Consider the following 19,112-nt stretch of genomic DNA (forward strand, 5'->3'; position numbering starts at 1 on the left):
GATTAAACAAAACTATAGATCATGCAGGTTCTGTTGATTTTTGGTGGATATCAGCCAGACTAATCCTATTGGCATGCACTATTCTATCAATGATTGTTAAGAACAAATCTCTGAACAATCATTTTGCGATCATCCTTAAAATTTCAAGTGCGAACTTCAAGATAGAGTCATCTTTTCTCAAAATAGAAAGTTCCATTACTTAATATAATCTTTCTTGAAGGGCCATGATCCTGATAGAGAGAAGCACAAACATAGGAAAACTATAAACATGATTCGATACTGTTGGACTTGAGTTATACCCTAATTTAACGCCAATGGGCCGTAAGTCAATTACGGTAGATGCTAGCCCATCATCGCTGAAGCCTGATTGCTCGCTTCTTCTTCTTCTTTTTTTTTTTTTTTGGTCAAATGCTCGCTTCTTCTTCTATGGACGATTGTATTGACTGTATATCCTAATTATTGTTTTCGATTCACTGATGATTTTTCTCACTTCTCTTTCTGAAACCGTTGTCAAAAAAAAGAAGAAAAAAATCTCTTTCTGAAACCATAAGAAGTTATCACAAACTCACGTAATATCCTAAACTTTTAACTACTAAGAATGCAAAAAAGAAATTATTAATAGGTAGGTAGATTTCGTTTTAATATTGGGTTTATTAAATCCTAAACTACATTTAAATTTGGGCTTATTTGTGAAATAGTCATATTTTAAACACAAATTAGATCAATGGTAATAATTTTGACATATGCAATATCAGACATTTATACTCCAAACTATCTGGTTTTGTCCCTCCGCTTAACAAGTTTCCACTTACAAGTAAGAAAGTAGATGATGTCATACTTTTTGTGGCATATTTACAATCACATATGAAAATAAAATACATGTTCCAGATTTATTTACCACTTAATTTTAACAAAGATTTTTAAAAAATATATATGTTTTAAAGTAAAAAATATATTCAAAGTACGTAATATCTGTGAATGTATGTGAAAATTTGAAAGTTACAAAGTTTACATTCCATATAACCAAAATAGTATAGAACAACCATAGCAATGATATAGTAACAACGAAATAACATATTACATAAATGTGCATGGAAGTGGATAATGCTTACCCCAACGTTTACTCAAACCTTATATAAACTAAATTCAAAACACTAATCACCAAACCCTAGAATAAAATATAAATCATAATCCAAATATCAAAATATGCAAATAGTACATATAAAACATTATTAAAATAGAATAGCAACAAACGAACTAGCGTATTGTTCAAATTATGAAAAGTTTATGATTACATGAAATGAGATAATGATTATACTAAACGTCAACCCAAACCGTACATAAACTAAACCCAAAAAACTAATCACTAAACCATAAAAGAAAATATAAACCCTAACCCATCAAAATATGGATAGTTCATGATATAAAGCATTACAACAATATAAACCTTAAACCCAAATAAAATAGAACAAAATAAATAGCATAGTACATATTGGTGAAATTATGAAATGGATATGCTTGCATTAAAGAAGTTAATGCTAACCCCAACCTCAACATTCACCTTCCAAATACTAAATCCTAAATCTCAATCCCTAAATCCTAAACCCAATTATAAACCTCAAATTCAAATATAAAATTTAAACCCAAATAGATTGGAACAAAATAAATAGAATAATACTTATTGGAAATTATGAAATGTTTATAATTGCATATAAGAAGTTAATGATGTTCCCAAATTCAGATTGACTGTAGATAAATAGATGAAGATTAACGGCATTAGAGAAAAGAGGTGGAAAGACAACATCGTATGAATATCATTCCATCAACATCACATTGTATTTTGTTTTATTTGATGTGATAATAAATTATATTCTATTTACGTTTAATATACTATTTCTCTTTACAAAATCTTATACACATCAATATAAAACATATACATACACCGATACAAAACTCATATCAATAGAACATGAAACAAGAACGAACAAACGAACAAGATTGAACCCTCTTGTTCAAGCATCAAATGAAATATAACATTGTATATAGTAATTATATGTTAATAAACATGGCAAATAAGAGAACAATCAAATTTGAAAGAAAGACAATATATTTCATTTCATAAAATAGTATAGAAATACATTCCTTGTTCATCTCCTTCCTCGTCTTCAAACGCGAAATCAAAACTTACATGTTTTAACGTTTCGTCTTCACTCAATTGAGAAGATGGATGCGCGGAGCCGAAACCCAGGTGATGCTCCTCGCGCATTGGCTGTAACTGCAGCAGTGAGCTGGCGGGTTCGGAAGCCGAGAAGATTGAGATTTTGGGAGAAATTTTTTGATCACAAATTACTCTCAAAAATCTCACATAGACAATTTCATCAACAATCCCACAAATCTAAGAAGAAATATATTCACCTTCTCCAAATTAAAAAAAAAATTACTCACAGATGGTGAGTGAATATCAAAGAGCCAGAAATAACTTTTGACAGGTAAATATTAGGAAATTTTGTTTTTTATTTCCTTCGGATTTCACCGGTTGTGTTAAGAGACAAAATAAAATTATTATACAAAAGTGAATCCGTGTATAGATGTACTAAGGAAATTGGTTATCAATACAATACTAAAAGGAGGATATAAGCTCCATTGAGCCTATCCACGTAGGATCAGAAATTCAAGCCAATCAGATTGTCTTAAGATGCCATGTCAGTTTAGTAAAAAAAAAAAAAATCTAACTTTATGATGGCGATTCCTTCTTCTTCTTCAACGCCTTTCCCGTGTCTCTATCCAACTTCTCAGCCGTTTCAAGTTTTCTTCCATGATCTTTATTTCACGATTCTGTTCAAAGATCATATGACCTCCTCAATATATTCAAGTTAATTCAGCCCAAAGCCTTAATTGAAACCTAAAAACAAGATGTGTTCACGCCGTCGTCTTCCTCGAACATCTTCGCTCTAAAACTGTGATTAAGTTAGTCGCTAATAGAGGTTGTTCAAGTTTCATAGACTCTTCCGTCTGCAATCATGGAGATAATTACTTTCGTTACGTTTCTATGTCTATGTCGGCGTCGTTTTGTTTTCGATTCATCTCCTCTTAGGTTCTTATCCCTTTTCCTAGCGGTGGATCTCCCATTATAAAAAGGTAAGACCTCATCTCATGAGAATCATCCTCACAACTCCAATTGCATTCTAAAATTTCTTTCTATATATAATGACTAAATTCCGTTTTACTTGCTGAATTGAAATTCGGCTGTTGATCTTCCGTCGTCAAGGTGCGGCTGCTCAGAAACTGAAAAGTGTGACGAGTTGATGGGAGTTGACATAATCCTCTTCGATGATAAGGTATTTCATTCTTAAAACTCTTTAACAGCTTCTTTTTAAACTACATGGACGTTTTAACTCATAATTATCCAAACTTTTGTATTCAGATATTGATTTAAACTCTTTGAATGAGAAATCTTGAAACTGTTTGTTGATTAGGCTTTCTTTTTCACATGTGATTCAGTCGACACTCATGCCAGCCACCGTAATGTCAACCGTCTCGACACCTTCCGGCACCACCGTCTCAAGGCGGGTACTCTGTTCACTGTTAGCGGATTCGAGGACGTCTCAACCGTCTCACCACCTTTCACTCTAACCTCGCTCTCCTTCCTCTTCTCGAGATCTTGCTCATCATGGTCAATCTCTCTTCTTCATCTTATGATTTGAATCAGCTTTGAAACTGAACTTTGATATTGGATTACAGATTGTGGAGTTTTAGTTCGTCTTCGAAATTAAATTGTCTCCTTGATGTTATGTATGTTGTTTGATTGTAAGTAAAGTCTAAATGGTGTGTCTTTTTAAAATAGAAAATTTAGATCTTGGATTTTTTTGGGTTTAACCACAAGCGCAACATTGTTCTATAGCTGTGTTTGAGAGATTTAGTGTGTATCCATGTGTTTTCGATGCAGAAAACATAAATTCTTTTGCTATTTATCTGTGTTTAGATAGTGGAGCATTACGTGGCTCTAAGGTGTGAGTATTGTTGGGTACTTTCACACTAACAAGAGGATTGATGAATGATGATGTGGAGCTTTGTGGTGATCACTTCTCTCGCTATTTTCCTTCCTCACCAATTCTCTTGGTAAAACTTTGTATCCTTTGCACTCAGGTACATTAGTTGATTGAAGCACTAACTAGGTAACCATCTTATGCTCTTATATTTTTGAACAACAAAAAGCTTGAAGCCTTATCAAATGGTAAAAATCGAAAGCATGTGATGCAGGTTGGTATTTTAACGAGGATAAAGTTTTGGACAGCTTAGTATAGCCTTTTTTTTTGTTTTCATACAGCTTTTTTGTGTTCAGACAACTTAGTATAGCTTGGAAATGAAATTTAGAATTAGCCAATTATGTAAGGAATATTTATATATTAAGGTCACTCTATACAAGTATATTGTTATTGCTATATAAGAAATATACTGTTAATAATATATGAAGTCTTAGAAGCTCGAATTTTTTTGTATTTGCATTCATTATTTTTATTGCATCCTGCACAAATGCTGTCAGTGTTAAGATATATAACATGACTAAACTGTTTACTTTAATTGTGTGCGCAACCATCTTGACACCAAGTTCATATTGTTTTTTTTTTTTTTACTTTCTATTTGATGCAATTTAATTTTGCTGTAGTTAATGTCAATTTTTTCAATTTTTTGTTTTTTTTTTCTAATACTTTTTTCTATATTATATGATAGCTTTCTGTGAAAGATGCTTCTAATAACTGGAAAATGGTTGGAACGGATGTAGGATTGCATTTCATCTGAGTCCTGAGAAATGCAAAGTTGTGACATATTTTGTCAGATTACATTTGATTATGTCTCCAAGTAAGCTATAATATATACACGACCTGAAGATGAAAATACATGGAAGACATGAAGTGCTTTCTCTATATTTCTCTAACGTGCAAGAATATTTTTTCCCTACAAATAATAGGAATCCTAAATAATAATTTTGGGAACTTTTTTCTAATATTAGATCATTATTTTTTATTAAAACAAAATGAGCAGTGGACGACATACATGCATATGCTAGACAATTATCATAATTTAGTCCCTTAAATTTTAAACCAACAAAGTGAAAAATCTAACTAAACAAAATTTACAATCCCCAGAAAAGATCAGGACTATTAACACAAAAAATATTAAAGACCAAGAACCAGAAAATACTATAAAAAAAATCAATACCAAGTTACCAACAAAATACAAGCTAGAATGCACTTGACATTTACAATACCCATAAAAGATCAGGACTAAAAATTGCATACAAAAGGAAAGAATTCAAACAAAAAATACATTACATCCATACGGGCGGGACCGATTCTAGGCACCATGCATTTAAGTTAGTACATTTTGAAAGAAAAACATACAATACCCTTACACTAATCACTATGTTTTTTTATCAAATCAATATGTTATTTCGATAGAAAAAGGTATTAAATAATTAGCTATGTTTTGACCAAAAGATAAATAATTAGATATGTAGGAACACTTATACACACACAGTTAAAAAACCAGAAAAATGCTCTGGTTTAAATGTTAACTAATTCATTAACTAAACCAATTGGTTAAGCAACCAGGTCATTACAGTTTTATAAAAAACATAAAATGCTTCTACTCATTTTTTTTCTCATTGAGAAAGCTTCAGTTCAAAATTTAACTAATTCATTAACTAAATCTATTAGTTAAGCAAATGGGGTTAAGTAAATTTTGTTGGTGTTATATAATCATAATTTTTGAAAAATTTAAATATTTTTTTTTAAATATACTATTGGTTGTAAATTTAAGGGGATAGTCTATTAAATTACTTAGAGACGTGAAACTTTGGATAAGGAAGATGCTGATGACGATCCTTCCACATGCTTTGGGAGTGTGAAGAGGGCTGCTGATAAGGTTGAGGCAGAGGATCCCAAGCGAGCAAGGAGTGGCTAGGATGTGTTAAATGTTGGTTTTTATGGTTACTAAAACTTTCTGCTTTGGTTTTTTTAATTTCATACTTTGATTTTGCATCTTTAAGTTTGTTGTCTGAACATTGAAGTTTTGTTGGATTTGAATCTTTCACGAATTTGGTTGTTTAAATACAAAATGTGTTCTAAAGTATTTACGATTTTTGTTGGTTTAGGTACCGTAAATACTTATGACAAGAGAAAGTATTTGTAGCTTATTGGTTTTTACCAATTTTGATAAGAAATGTTTTTTTAATATTATATTTAATTTTATTGTGTATATAGACAAAAAGTAAGAATGTATATTAGTGAATTAAGAATTTCTTAATCAACATTTGATTAGAGCGATAAAATGATAGAAATGGTGGGCATGTCAAATATAATGCAAGGATTTGTTATTATCATATTTTATTTGCTCATCTGATATTATGTGTGTCATATGCAGTCTGATCAAATGTAAGCGTGTCTAAATGATTTTGGTTAGATCGTAGTAGTTATGGAATAATAAGGATACACGCCATTGACTTTAAGATTGATTAAACAACCTAATAACCAGCTTGCATAAAGGGATGACCGAGCATACAAACACTACCCAGCAAATAGAAAAAAGCTAGAACATCAAATAATAGTATTATTATTCAAAATTATTTCCAAAAAATCTGATTAATTAAATAATTAAAATAAGAAACTGTAAAATTAATATTACATCAACAACGGTAAGAAAGTAAACCGTCTATAAATTTACAACTAATAATATTTCAAATCATGAAGCAAAATTTTCTTTCTATCACAAACAAACTTAAAAACACACATAGAAAAAATAGCAACAATAAATGTTAAATTTAAATTTTGGTTAAAAAGGTTGACAAAATTATTTTGGTTAAAACGATAAATTGAAGACAACAAATAAAGAACCGGTATACAAGTCGATGGTACTTTCTTTTGACAAGTACAAAAATGAAACTTAATAATTTTAAAACCAATCAAAATTTATACAGTACTAATTATAAGCTTTACAATTGTTTTACATAACAATAAATAACCAAGATAAAGAATATATATAGATCTTAACTTATAATTTAGTTAACTTTTTGTTAATTTTACTAATATCCTACATAAAACTCCAATAAAACACAACAAATGATTTCGAATAGTTTTAAATTTGCATTTATGTTTATAATTCTATAACAAGTTTCAGTGTATATCATATTTGTTCGTTTTTAAAATATAAATATAAAAATTAAACAAATATTATAGGAAAAAATCCGGGCGTAGCCCGGAAAACCCCCTAGTGTAACTAATTATTGTTTTCTTCATTGTCCTACAAGGCTACAACCTAATTTCCCTTTAAATTTTATGTATTTGTTAATTTTAAATCCTAGATTTCATTTTGTAACACTTTATTATGTATCCATTTATACACAACATGTCCACTATGTTGCATTACTTGTGCCTTGTGGGGACTCAATGTTCAATGATCAAGCTTAATAATAAACAAACACCTTAATAATTTTCAACAGTAAAGCTGAAGAAGAGAAAACAACGAAAACAAAGTTGACCACACTACCTAACGATCAAATCGATTGAAGAAGAAGAAGAAGAAGACAAAACCCAAAACGAATTAAACCTTTCTGTAATGGAGAATTGAGAAAAGAAGACGATTGATTGAGAATGGTGGAGGGCTGGCGAAATGGGTTCCGCGAGGCGACGAATTCGAAGCCTCTGTTCGTGACGATCTACGCGACGGTGATCATCGGCGTCCTCGTCTCTTCCTTCTACGTCTTCTCCGCCATTTACTCTCCCACCAATGGCTCCACCTCCTGGCTCTCTTCTCCTCCTCTCTCCAGTAACCTCTCTTTCTCCCTCTCTGTTCGATTTAAAGTTGAAAACTTTTTGTTATGGGTCTGCTTGTTAGGTTGATTTCGTTAGCTAGAGGTTAGGTTCTGTTTCTAATTCGAGCTCACCGTTGACCTTGAATCTCAATGCTCGTTTGATACAGTGGATTCACTATATGATCTGAGATGGGTGTTGACTTTTGATTCTCATCCCAGCTTTTGTATATGATCAATACTGTACTTGGATCTGCATCTACTAGCATGGGAAAGTTTTTATCTTTTTTACTTTAAGTCTAGTGTTCTGCCATTTGAATGTTTCATGGTATCAGGCTAGATAAGCTTTGCTTGAGCAGGAAGAAGCTTAAAGTTTTCTTCTTTTTGGTTTATTGTGTACAATGTGTATTCATGAATTTTTTTTGTAGCTGCTGGAAGAATCCGCCAAGCTCCGCAAGAAAATGCAACGTTTCAGACACCAGTTGTACCACCACCACCACGGTCACTGCCACTGCCATCTCCGGAGGAAGCTGAAGGCAAATCATTGGGTAAAATCTGGGTGTCTCCTCCTCGAGACAAGAAGATGCCACCTCTTGAATCCTTTAAGCTGACGAAAGAGTTGTTTGGGGAAAGAGTGAAGGACAATGTGATAATAGTCACCTTTGGGAACTATGCTTTTATGGATTTCATCTTGACTTGGGTTAAACACTTGACTGATTTGGACATATCCAATCTTCTAGTTGGTGAGTTTTTCAGGTACTAATATATATGTGTTATTGTCCATCTAACTTTATGTTATGTGGGGATTATTTATAGGTGCAATGGATACAAAGTTATTAGAGGCTTTGTACTGGAAAGGCGTTCCGGTATTTGACATGGGAAGCCATATGAGCACAGTGGATGTTGGGTGGGGCTCCCCTACGTTTCACAAAATGGGAAGAGAGAAAGTTATCCTCATAGACTCTGTCTTGCCTTTTGGTTACGAGCTTCTAATGTGTGACACTGACATGGTGTGGCTCAAGGTACTGATTCAAGACACAATCAATACTTCCTTGATAGAACCTCTTCTGACAACTATTTATGTGACAGAACCCTCTCCCTTATTTGGCTCGGTACCCGGATGCTGATGTTTTGACATCAAGCGACCAAGTTGTACCTACAGTGGTAGATGACAGTTTGGATATATGGCAACAAGGTAAGATCTTAGGTAGAGACATGCATTGCTCTCTAATCTGCTCACACGGCTACTAACTGTTCCTTATTTTTCTTGGACTTTGTAAGTTGGTGCTGCCTACAACATAGGAATATTCCATTGGCGGCCAACAGAACCTGCCAAAAAGTTGGCAAAAGAATGGAAAGAAATGCTCTTAGCTGATGATAAGGTTTGGGATCAAAATGGTTTCAATGAGATTGTGAGGAAACAGCTTGGTCCATCTGTGGATGGTGACAGCGGACTCTTCTATGCTTATGATGGGAATCTCAAGGTTGGGATTTTGCCTGCTAGCATCTTTTGCAGTGGTCACACTTACTTTGTTCAGGTAACCTTTCTCTACTTGCAAGTTCATGTTTTGGTAGGTTTTTAATCTTCTTCTTTTGTGGACAGTCTAATTTACTTATCTTTTCTGTTGTATAGGCTATGTATCAACAGCTCAGGCTAGAACCATATGCGTTGCATACAACGTTCCAGTATGCGGGTACTGAAGGAAAACGTCATAGGCTTCGAGAGGGGATGGTCTTCTTTGACCCACCAGAATATTACGATGCTCCAGGTAAAATAAAATACCATTAATCTTGTTGATTGGGAAAGCTAAAACCAATGTTGTAAACTCCAACTCAACGCAGAAGGTTTCATTTCGTTCAAACCATCTATTCCAAAGAGCTTGTTACTAGACGGGAAGCATACCATTGAATCACACTTTACCCTCGTTAACCACCAAGTACGCATCTACTAACCTTGCATCGTCACTGGGAGCTATATGTTAACTTGATCACCTTTTAACTATACATCTACCTTTGGTCTACTTTGATAGATGAAACAGATCAGATCAGCTCTAGCCATTGCGTCTCTACTAAACCGTACACTGGTGAGTCTAGTCAACAGCTTAAATGCATATTTCCTGGTGCTGCTGATTGATTGGTTGGTCTCTCAACAATGTTTTTCAGGTGATGCCACCAATATGGTGCAGGTTAGATAGGCTGTGGTTTGGACATCCCGGTACTCTTGTTGGATCTATGACCAGGCAACCATTCATCTGCCCTCTTGATCATGTCTTTGAGGTAATATTGTTGAACCATGTCAATATTCTTTCTCTGAAACTGCCTCCTCATAACACACTGAAGTATTTCATTTACAGGTCAATATCATGCTAAAGGAGCTACCGGAAGATGAGTTTGGCCCTGGGATTGGTATAAGAGAATACTCTTTCCTAGATAACCCAGCATTGCCAAAACAAGTAGCATAAGCCTTCCTATGTATTGTTGTTTTACTAATCAATCATTACATAAATAAAATCTAAGGAATGACATTGTTGTTACAGGTTAAAGAGTCATGGCTTGATGTTCAGCTTTGTCAAGAAGGAAAAGAAGGATGCGAGGCAACGAATATCACAACCCCCTCTGGGTTTCTTAAGTTCCCAAAACGGAGCAATGAAGATACGGTAACTACAGATTTGTTTCGCTCTCTATTACTATGGTTGGCTTTAGCCTCATTGCTTTGTTTTTGTGGTCACACTCAGTTCAAGGCGATTTTCTCTTCCTTCAACGATGTCAAAGTGATCAAGTTCTCTTCAGTTGAAGATGCTTTCACCGGATTCTCAGACAAGGCAAGTAGATCTTTGAACCGTGAAATATTCAGACATGTAGAATCTGTTCTGAGATGATCTGTGGTTTGTGTGCAGGGGAGAGAAGAGAGATTCAGAAGACGGGTGAAGAGATATGTGGGCATATGGTGTTGTGAGGAGAACAAGACTCCGGGGCATATTTACTACGATATGTACTGGGACGAGAAACCTGGTTGGAAACCAGTTCCTCCACAGACACCAGAAGAAGATCATCCTCCTGTCTGATGCTGTGACCAACCCACAAGAGACAGACTCCAAGAAGGAGAAGAATCTATACTCGGCTTCTTGGGTCACAAGGAGACTTAAAAGAGCTTTTTATTTATTTTTTTACGGCCTTTTACTACTGTAAAACTGTTACTATCTTCTGGTTCTCTTAGTGTACAATCATAATTTAGGCATGGACACAAAGAAAATAGTTTTTTTTTTCTATATAATTTCTCTCTATTTTGTGTCAACAAATATCTTATTTAGTCCTCCAACTTATTAAATTTACCAAGTGTTTAAATTTTAGTCAATTCTTGTCTATTTGGTTTGTGTTTTGAATGGTAGCTTTTATTTTTCGACAGTAACTAAACTATTTTCAACTACTCAGCAATTCATAAATCCAAACTGGTGTTGCATGACCAACATATTGTACATTAGAATGAGAACTTCAAACATCTTGTATAAGTAATAAGTTTGTCTATTGTTGTAAAAAAAAAGAAAACTAAAAAAAAGAAGTTTGTCTATTGTTGTGTTCTTTGCTTTTAGAATATGTTTGATTGTAAATTGAGAGAAGAAGTTTTTACATTGTTAAATCAGGTCAAAGAAAAACAGTTTTTACATTGTTAAATTTTTTCCATGTGAAACATGCAGACTGACCATTCTGTCATTATAAACTCTATCTTCACCCATTAAGAATAATTTGTTTCGAATATTAACTTTGAAAACTGTAGAGTTTTCACCAGTTGAATGGTAGTTTCACTGAAGCAAATTTGAAATAAAATTGATAATGTTAGTCAAAAGAAAAAAATAAGTTATATTTCATGAACATCTAATCGTTTATTTTATGCTAAAATAAAAATACTCTATGCGTAAATCGTAATGTGCCACTAAAGATGTTTGTCTTGCCTAATTTCTGATGCAGAAAAGTAGTTGATTTTACTTTAAATTTTCATTTTTTGTAACCCTTAAAATCTATTTAATGAACTTTTTAATGATACAATCGGTTTTAAATTAACTTTAATAAAATAAAGTAAAAAATACAAGAGAAAAAAAATTGAATGAAGAGACGAACAAAAAAGACCAATGTGATGCGACCGTTCCCTGGGCCTGTCAAAGTCTGATGATTCGTGCGAACCGTAACCCGACCCGTTTGAACCATCATCAACCAATTATAAATGGCCACGTAACCTACTTCCTGGTCACGTAAGAGTTCTCCTCTCTCTCTCTTTTCTCCGTCACCGGCAAAACACCATGGGCCCTCGCTGCCGTCTCTTCTCGAGACCAAATTTCATCGTTACTACTCAAAAGGTATCTCCGTCAACTCACGGCGAAAGCACATAAACGCCGTCAAGTACCTATTTTTCTCCACTTATATAAATGACCCACGGTCCGTCTTCTCTCTGTCTCTCCGTCCTTTAAAACAAAACCCGGAGCTCCGTACCAGTTCCCGGGTAACCCGCTTACCCGGATTCTTGCCCCGGATGTTTTGAATATTTATTTTGGGTTTATATTCTAGTATTTAAAGGTCCTCTCCAAGAAGAGAATATTGCTGCTCTCTTTCTCCATCTTGATATTTTTTATTCAGAGTAACTTTGCTTCAAGAGAGTGACAAAATATTTTCAGATTTTTTTTTTTTGATTTTGCTCCAAGAAGATGGAGTGATCAGGTGAAATGGATAAGTTCAGTCTGTGATTTCTTCTCCCATTCTTGCTCATTGCTAAACCGAGCTAAGGTATGTGTTCGGTTTACTCTGCTTCACCATATAAAACTTGCATTCTCCTTTGTTGTTATATCTTAATTCACTGATTTTGAGTCTTGGTTTTCTTTTCTTTACACTCCATTGTTTTTTTTTACTCTCCTGAATTAATGGCCGATCAATTACCTTAAACCCTTGTTCAAAAACGCGTCCGCGTTGCTGATTAATCGACCGAGTACTCCCAACTCGTGACCTTACCGTGGCGAATAGGGTCTCTTCGGTGATGCCAGGCGGTGCACCGAGTTTTGTCCGCGTTGACCGATTTATAACACAAATCACCGAGTTAATTGTCAAACCGATTACGTTCATATATTTTAAACACACGAAGCCCAGAACCCTTTTTGCTATTATACTGATTTCATTCATTCGTCGGGAAGTTAAATAATTGTATTTCCACAGAAAACTACGACTTTGAGAACTATCAGCTTCGTTTTAAAAGCAATTCAAGTGTTTTAGTCCAAAATAAATTGAATCAAGTTCTTTTCTCATATTATCTTTATGTTCTAAGGCAAAAATCTTTTGAGCAACTGTTTTAAAATACAGATTTTCACAGGGGAGAAGATGAAGTTGTAATTACCAATTCGCCCTCCATTTATAACTTGAAGTGTGAACACATAACCCAACACGCCAACCACTGCACCAGCTTCAAATTACTCTATCCAATTGATATTAACATAGACATACCAATTTTTTTACATAAACATGTATTATAAATGTAAAAGAAACATGTATCATACATAAAAATGGAGTATAATACATATAAAAGTACAAAAAATTCTTTCCCGCGTACTCCCCGATTTTTTTACGTTTTTTTAATAAATCGCTAGGCCTAGGTGTGCCGCACGCGTAGCGCCTAGCGAGTTTCCGAACAAGGCCTTAAACTTAGTCCACCTTTCCTCCATTGTAATCGAAAAACCAGAGTTTCCTGGAAAAAATACCATACCACTTGAGTTAAAATTCGTCATTCAAAAGTTTCATTGGTATTGACTACTATTCATACTACTTTACTTTTGCTTTTTTACTCGACAGAAATAAAGGAAAACTTGTCGAATTTTTATTTTTAATCTCCAATAAAAATAAATAAAAGACATTCATCAATCATCATAATCAATTACGTCGTCCTTTTGCTCCCGCATTTACTACTCACTGCCTATAACGCTGCTAAAACCTCTGTTGCCTTTGATGGGCTATTTATAGGAACAGAGTTCAATAGCATCATTATAAAAGCAAATCCTCAAGTAAGTTTCAGATAAACACGCTTAACCTGCAGACATCGATACAGAAGGTAGCTACTATAACCTTTCTTTGTAATGCGTGACACTTATATTCAATTTTTCTTGACATGCATTAGATTGGTCCTATCATCTTCTTGGTTTTAGCTCTTTCGTTTTCTTCAAACATGTGACTGTTAAAAGATTCCATTTTGTTGCAGTCACGTAAATAAATTCGTGTGTCTCTGTCTCTTTCAGTTTTAGATGATGGACACGAGGGGATCAGGAGATATTAACTTTGTTTTTTTTTCTTACTACTTATAGAATTATATATTTCTATAAACATATTTATTTAAATTTTCATACCAAAAAATGTTTATTTAAATGTCAGAAACTTCGGCTCGCACCTCGCATGAGAAATAAAAAGAGAATATACAAGGGAATGGGGTCTTTACTTGGTATTGCTGCACAACAAAGCATATTTACACACTCAGTTTAGCATCTCTATTTAGACCACTTTCTAAAGAAAAATATAAAAACTAATTTCATTATAATTTTTTTTGATACCAATGCTTGTCTCTATCATGTTCACATTTCAAAATATTTTTTATTATTCTAGAAAGACTATAGTTTGGATCTATCAGGTGCTTTGGACAATCTTTTGAAAATACTTTATTTTTTTCTAGGGTCCCTCTCCTCTCTGATCCCTAAGTTAATCTTTGAACACTTTTGTCTTTATCAAGATTATTGCCCCTAATTATGAACCGTCACTGCTTGAATTTTTTAAATAATATAACTTGTATCCGTCTCTACTTTCCTTGATTTCTTGAAAAAAAATCAATATTATGATTTCTTAATCTTTGTGGGTTTAAATAACATGAAAAAAACAAAATTTTCTCAACTCATTGTGTCGAGTAGAAATCTTTAAACAATAGGAGTATATTATCTTCTCTGTGTTCATGTAACCTATGTTTTCACCAACTTTTTGCTTATTTAATGAATTAATTAAGCACAACTCTTATTTGATGACCATTGGTTTAAATTGTTATGTTTTTAACACTCTGTTTACATGGTTTATAGGACTTAAAAGGCAGAGCGCATAAAGAAGAGTGCAAAGATGTTTACTTGCATAAACTGTACAAAAACATCAGACAGAGACGATGAGGATGAAGATGGAGCGCGTGGGAGCACCACTCCCAACACTAAAGAAGCCGTTAAAAGCCTAACTACACAGGTCTTTCTCTCTTTATCTTTCTCAAGATCTATTCTTATGCCCTCTTTTATCACTTTATCTTTGCTGCTTTTTTTTTTTCTAATTGCTTTGGTCCTTAAAACTGTTTAACAATTGTAGTGAAAAAATAAAGTGTCTGAAAATCATTTTTCTTTTAAAATGTTATACAGTTCAAATTAGGCTACTATCAAGTACAAAAGTATAGAGTTGAGTACACAAGATAGTTAGATGTGTTACTGTTGTTAAGGCTGCAGGTTACAGACAAAATAGAGGATCTTTAGACAAGATCTTATGCTGATGCTACATCACTTCCCCCCTGGAACCTCTTACACAACTCTCTTTAATAGGTTGTGTCAGTGTTTTTTCTCATCTATATGTGACTTGACATAAAAGGAAGCAACAATTAGTACAATAATTAAAATAAATCTAGTAAAATCTCAGAACTATGCATTCAAGGATTACGGCTGACGATTTGTGTGGATGATGTTTTATCAAAATTGATTTTGAAAAAGGTTAATGAAGTCACGCCTAGTTGTAACATGATTTTTGCTTGTTATTGAAGATTGATCTTATATACTTTCCTATAACAAACAATCTCTAGTGGATTCTTATCTAGACATGAGAAAAAAGAAAGAATTTGTGGTGGGGCAACTATATAGTATAAATCAAAAGAACACAAAGAAAAGAAAAATAAACAGAGAGTGTTATGATTATGTTTCTATTCATGGAGAAGACAAGATGAACTATATTATATGTTTCAAATTATTATCAGATCTCCTAGCTTTATCGATGCTCTTTTTATTAATGATTATAGTAAGACTCCTTTTTTCCTTAGTTGGCATAAAGAAAAAATATATCTTCTTGACGCATTTTTTTCATGGCAGAAGACTTTATTGACTGTTTGTTACATGTTCTGTCCAAAAATATTCAATGTGGTGGTCCTGGTACTATGTTATGTGCTTATGATTTTACTTTAGTTCACTTCTTGGGTATGAATGCTATGCAGATCAAAGATATGGCGTCGAAGTTCTCTGGTGCTTCTAAACAATCCAAGCCACCCTCTGGCTCCTCAAGCAGCAACTTGAGGAGAGAGCTGAGGAAGTATCCGGATTTCGACGCTGCATCAGATAGTGTTCCATACCCTTATATGGGAGGTGGAAGCACAAGTTCTACTCCTGCTTGGGACTTCACAAGCTCCTCTCATCATCAAGGAGGACGGGCAGACTCAAAATTCACATCAATGTATGGTGGTGAACGCGAATCCATATCTGCTCAGTCTTGTGATGTGGTGCTAGAAGATGATGAGCCAAAGGAGTGGATGGCTCAAGTAGAGCCTGGTGTTCACATTACATTCGTCTCACTTCCCAGTGGAGGAAATGATCTTAAACGGATACGTTTCAGGTATGTGAAAGCCATTCTCTTCACTCAAAATGTCTATTGCATTTCGAAATGCAGAACTTGTGAGTAGGACCGGTCATGATATTTTGATGGCAATAGATGATTTATTAAGGATTTTAATTAAAAACAATTGAAGAAGATAATGTTTTATTTGGTTATGCCTAGGACCGGTTATGCTTGTGACTAGAGTGTCTCTTGAAAATATGTTGAGTGTATTCTTGTAAAGCGGCTAGGTTCTTTGTTTAACCGCTAAGATGAACAGTTCCAAGCCCGTTTAGTTAGTTTTATGTGATAGATATTTCATTAATGAAGCTAAGACATAACTTGTGTCTTTTGTTGTAGCCGGGAGGTATTTGACAAGTGGCAGGCTCAGAGGTGGTGGGGTGAGAACTACGACAGAATAGTTGAGCTTTACAATGTTCAGAGATTTAACCGGCAAGCCCTTCAAACCCCTGGTAGATCTGAAGATCAGGTAAAAGCATCATTCTCTAGATTACATGCCTTGTTCTCTTGAGCCAAACAAAGAGAGAAGGGTTTTGAGTAGTAATCTCAACATTGACATGTGTTTGTTTCTTCTTCAGTCACAGAGAGATTCAACTTATACAAGAATAGAATCAGCAAGAGAAAGCAGAGACTGGACTCCAAGACACAACTACAGACCTCCAGGAGGAAGCAGCATCCCACATCACTTTTACGGACCACCAATGGACGCAGCAAGAATCACCACTTCATCTAGGGACGACCCGCCTTCCGTCAGTAACGCTAGTGAAATGCAAGCAGAATGGGTCGAAGAAGACGAGCCTGGGGTTCACATTACCATTAGACAGTTACCTGATGGAACCAGAGAGTTACGCCGTGTCAGATTCAGGTAAAACTAATCTCTCTTAGTTAGTAACTTGATCTGTAACTTGAACAGCAAGTAACCAATCTCTTTCTGTTTGTAGTCGGGAACGGTTTGGGGAAGTGCATGCTAAGACATGGTGGGAGCAGAACAGAGACAGAATACAAACACAATACCTCTAAGGGGGAGAAGAGAGAGAAAGGGAGAGACCAATGTTTAATCTTCTTTAACAAAACATCGGTATACACAAAACAGAATCAGAATGTGAAATGAACACAAAAATGAGAAGAAATTTTTGTTATTAGAGGCTTGTAGTTAGTTTAGTTCTCGGCGTTTTGACAGATAAGCAATTTTTCAGACAGATGAGATGAGGTTTTTTATTTTATTGATTCATTAAAAAATTGATAGATTCTGTTCAATTCTTTTTTAGCAGATAGCTTTGAATCTGTAATGGCTTTGTTGTAGACTTGTAGTCACCTCCTGGGCTTCAAGTCTTCAACTAAGGCTGTGATCTTAGTTCTTGCTAAGACAGAATGGGAGATCAAAATGTAATCTATGCTGTTAAGGTAGCTTGGTACGGAAGGAAACTTGTGTTGTTTGTGATGCAAGGTATTATGGGAATTGTGAGCATCAGCCTATTAATTAAACGAATTAATGGTATCTTTTATGGGAACTAGAGATTTTTTCCGCGCTTCGCGCGGATTGTGTCTTATTAATTTATTTTATTTATAATATTATTTGTTAATTTTTTATTTTATATTAACTTTTTGTTTTTCCAATGTTAGTTTTTCTTAATTTAAATTTATATGTTAATAATTTTTCATTTTTTTTGTCGTAGATGGAGAATTATATTTTTTATTGATGGTTTTTTGTATGTGACAGTGACATAAACTTTTTGAAATTTTAAAATAATGTTATATATAATACGATTAACACATTAAAGAAGAGAAACATATTCAGACACATTTTACACAGGTTTTATATGCATAATTTTAAACATTATATATGTATATATTATAAGTTTGAAACATGTAAATGCTTTCTAAAGCTAAATACTTGTTCTGAGTTTACATAACTTATCGAAATTTTTATCTCTTTTTAAATTCAAATCACAGAAAAAATATCAAAAAGTCAGTATAGATTGGTTTTTTGGGCTTTTAAATCAACACTGAAAAATTACATGAATCAGATAACAACAGTTTTATAAACAACTGGATAAAATTTGACCGAGCTAAAGATTTTCACACAATATGTTCTTTCTTCTTCAAATTGCGAAGAGCCTATAGGCACAAGAAAAAAATCATAATTTTTGTTTTCACTTATATAACATTTTTTCTCTTTTACACACGGAGTTTATTACACTGCTATAAGCAATGTAGAACTCTATTCATATAAGATTCACATCTATGCATTTTGACAAAGAAGAATTTTAGTCATCTTTAGTTTCGGAATGTATCAACTTCAGTCATATACACTATATTTTCTCTATGATTCAAAACTTACAATTTTAATATATGTGCAGATTTTCATGTGAAAAGGCACGCACGCCATCTATCATTCAACCTATTACTTTTTTCAAAGTAAACACTATAATCCTCGTTTGGTTAGCTCCACAAACTAATCTCTTTGGATCAGTTTATCAAAAAATATGGATACTAATGTCAGAAAAGAATATAAACACTATCAACAATAAATATTGGCACAAGAATATTTGGTTCAAGGAACATATTCCACGTAATGCGTTTATATCATGGCTGGCTTTGCGGAGAAGACTGCCAACCAATGATCGCTTGAGGCGTTGGGGGTTAAATGTCTCAGGAACGT

The 19,112-nt window shown here is 33.9% G+C and overlaps 2 protein-coding genes across 4 annotated transcripts; both read left to right on the forward strand.

Moving 5' to 3' along the window:
• Nucleotides 1–7,505: 7,505 nt before the first annotated feature.
• Nucleotides 7,506–11,095, forward strand: LOC125601570 (arabinosyltransferase XEG113-like). 2 transcript variants are annotated; one of them, XM_048773672.1, is made up of 13 exons: nt 7,506–7,824; nt 8,236–8,550; nt 8,624–8,829; nt 8,897–9,002; nt 9,089–9,345; nt 9,441–9,576; nt 9,650–9,744; nt 9,838–9,891; nt 9,971–10,084; nt 10,162–10,260; nt 10,345–10,464; nt 10,543–10,629; nt 10,705–11,095. In XM_048773672.1, exons 1-13 carry the CDS (start codon nt 7,650–7,652, stop codon nt 10,870–10,872), a joined length of 1,932 nt encoding a protein of 643 aa, XP_048629629.1. In that variant the 5' UTR covers nt 7,506–7,649; the 3' UTR covers nt 10,873–11,095. The 2 variants fall into 2 exon arrangements, with proteins under 2 accessions (XP_048629629.1, XP_048629630.1); XM_048773673.1 differs by having other exon boundaries at nt 9,653–9,744.
• Nucleotides 11,096–12,276: 1,181 nt separating this feature from the next.
• LOC125601569 (protein Brevis radix-like 1) lies at nt 12,277–17,673 on the forward strand. Of its 2 annotated transcripts, XM_048773671.1 has the most exons (7): nt 12,277–12,583; nt 13,805–13,892; nt 14,899–15,052; nt 16,056–16,450; nt 16,790–16,919; nt 17,029–17,315; nt 17,392–17,673. In XM_048773671.1, exons 3-7 carry the CDS (start codon nt 14,936–14,938, stop codon nt 17,468–17,470), a joined length of 1,008 nt encoding a protein of 335 aa, XP_048629628.1. In that variant the 5' UTR covers nt 12,277–12,583; nt 13,805–13,892; nt 14,899–14,935; the 3' UTR covers nt 17,471–17,673. The 2 variants fall into 2 exon arrangements, with proteins under 2 accessions (XP_048629628.1, XP_048629627.1); XM_048773670.1 differs by lacking the exons at nt 12,277–12,583; nt 13,805–13,892; nt 14,899–15,052 and having other exon boundaries at nt 15,892–16,450.
• The last annotated feature ends 1,439 nt before the right edge of the window (nt 17,674–19,112 follow it).

Source organism: Brassica napus, unplaced genomic scaffold (assembly GCF_020379485.1).
Source record: "Brassica napus cultivar Da-Ae unplaced genomic scaffold, Da-Ae ScsIHWf_2614;HRSCAF=3363, whole genome shotgun sequence".
Lineage (NCBI taxonomy): Eukaryota > Viridiplantae > Streptophyta > Magnoliopsida > Brassicales > Brassicaceae > Brassica > Brassica napus.

Excerpts from the sequence above, each read along its gene's own strand:
- LOC125601570 (XM_048773672.1), top strand. The coding sequence starts at position 7,650 with ATGGTGGAGGGCTGGCGAAATGGGTTCCGCGAGGCGACGAATTCGAAG. Across the intron at positions 9,892-9,970 it reads CTCTACTAAACCGTACACTG|GTGATGCCACCAATATGGTG; the intron begins GTGAGTCTAGTC and ends AATGTTTTTCAG. Across the intron at positions 10,261-10,344 it reads ACCCAGCATTGCCAAAACAA|GTTAAAGAGTCATGGCTTGA; the intron begins GTAGCATAAGCC and ends TTGTTGTTACAG.
- LOC125601569 (XM_048773670.1), top strand. The coding sequence starts at position 15,927 with ATGGCAGAAGACTTTATTGACTGTTTGTTACATGTTCTGTCCAAAAAT. Across the intron at positions 16,451-16,789 it reads CTTAAACGGATACGTTTCAG|CCGGGAGGTATTTGACAAGT; the intron begins GTATGTGAAAGC and ends CTTTTGTTGTAG. Across the intron at positions 17,316-17,391 it reads TTACGCCGTGTCAGATTCAG|TCGGGAACGGTTTGGGGAAG; the intron begins GTAAAACTAATC and ends TTCTGTTTGTAG.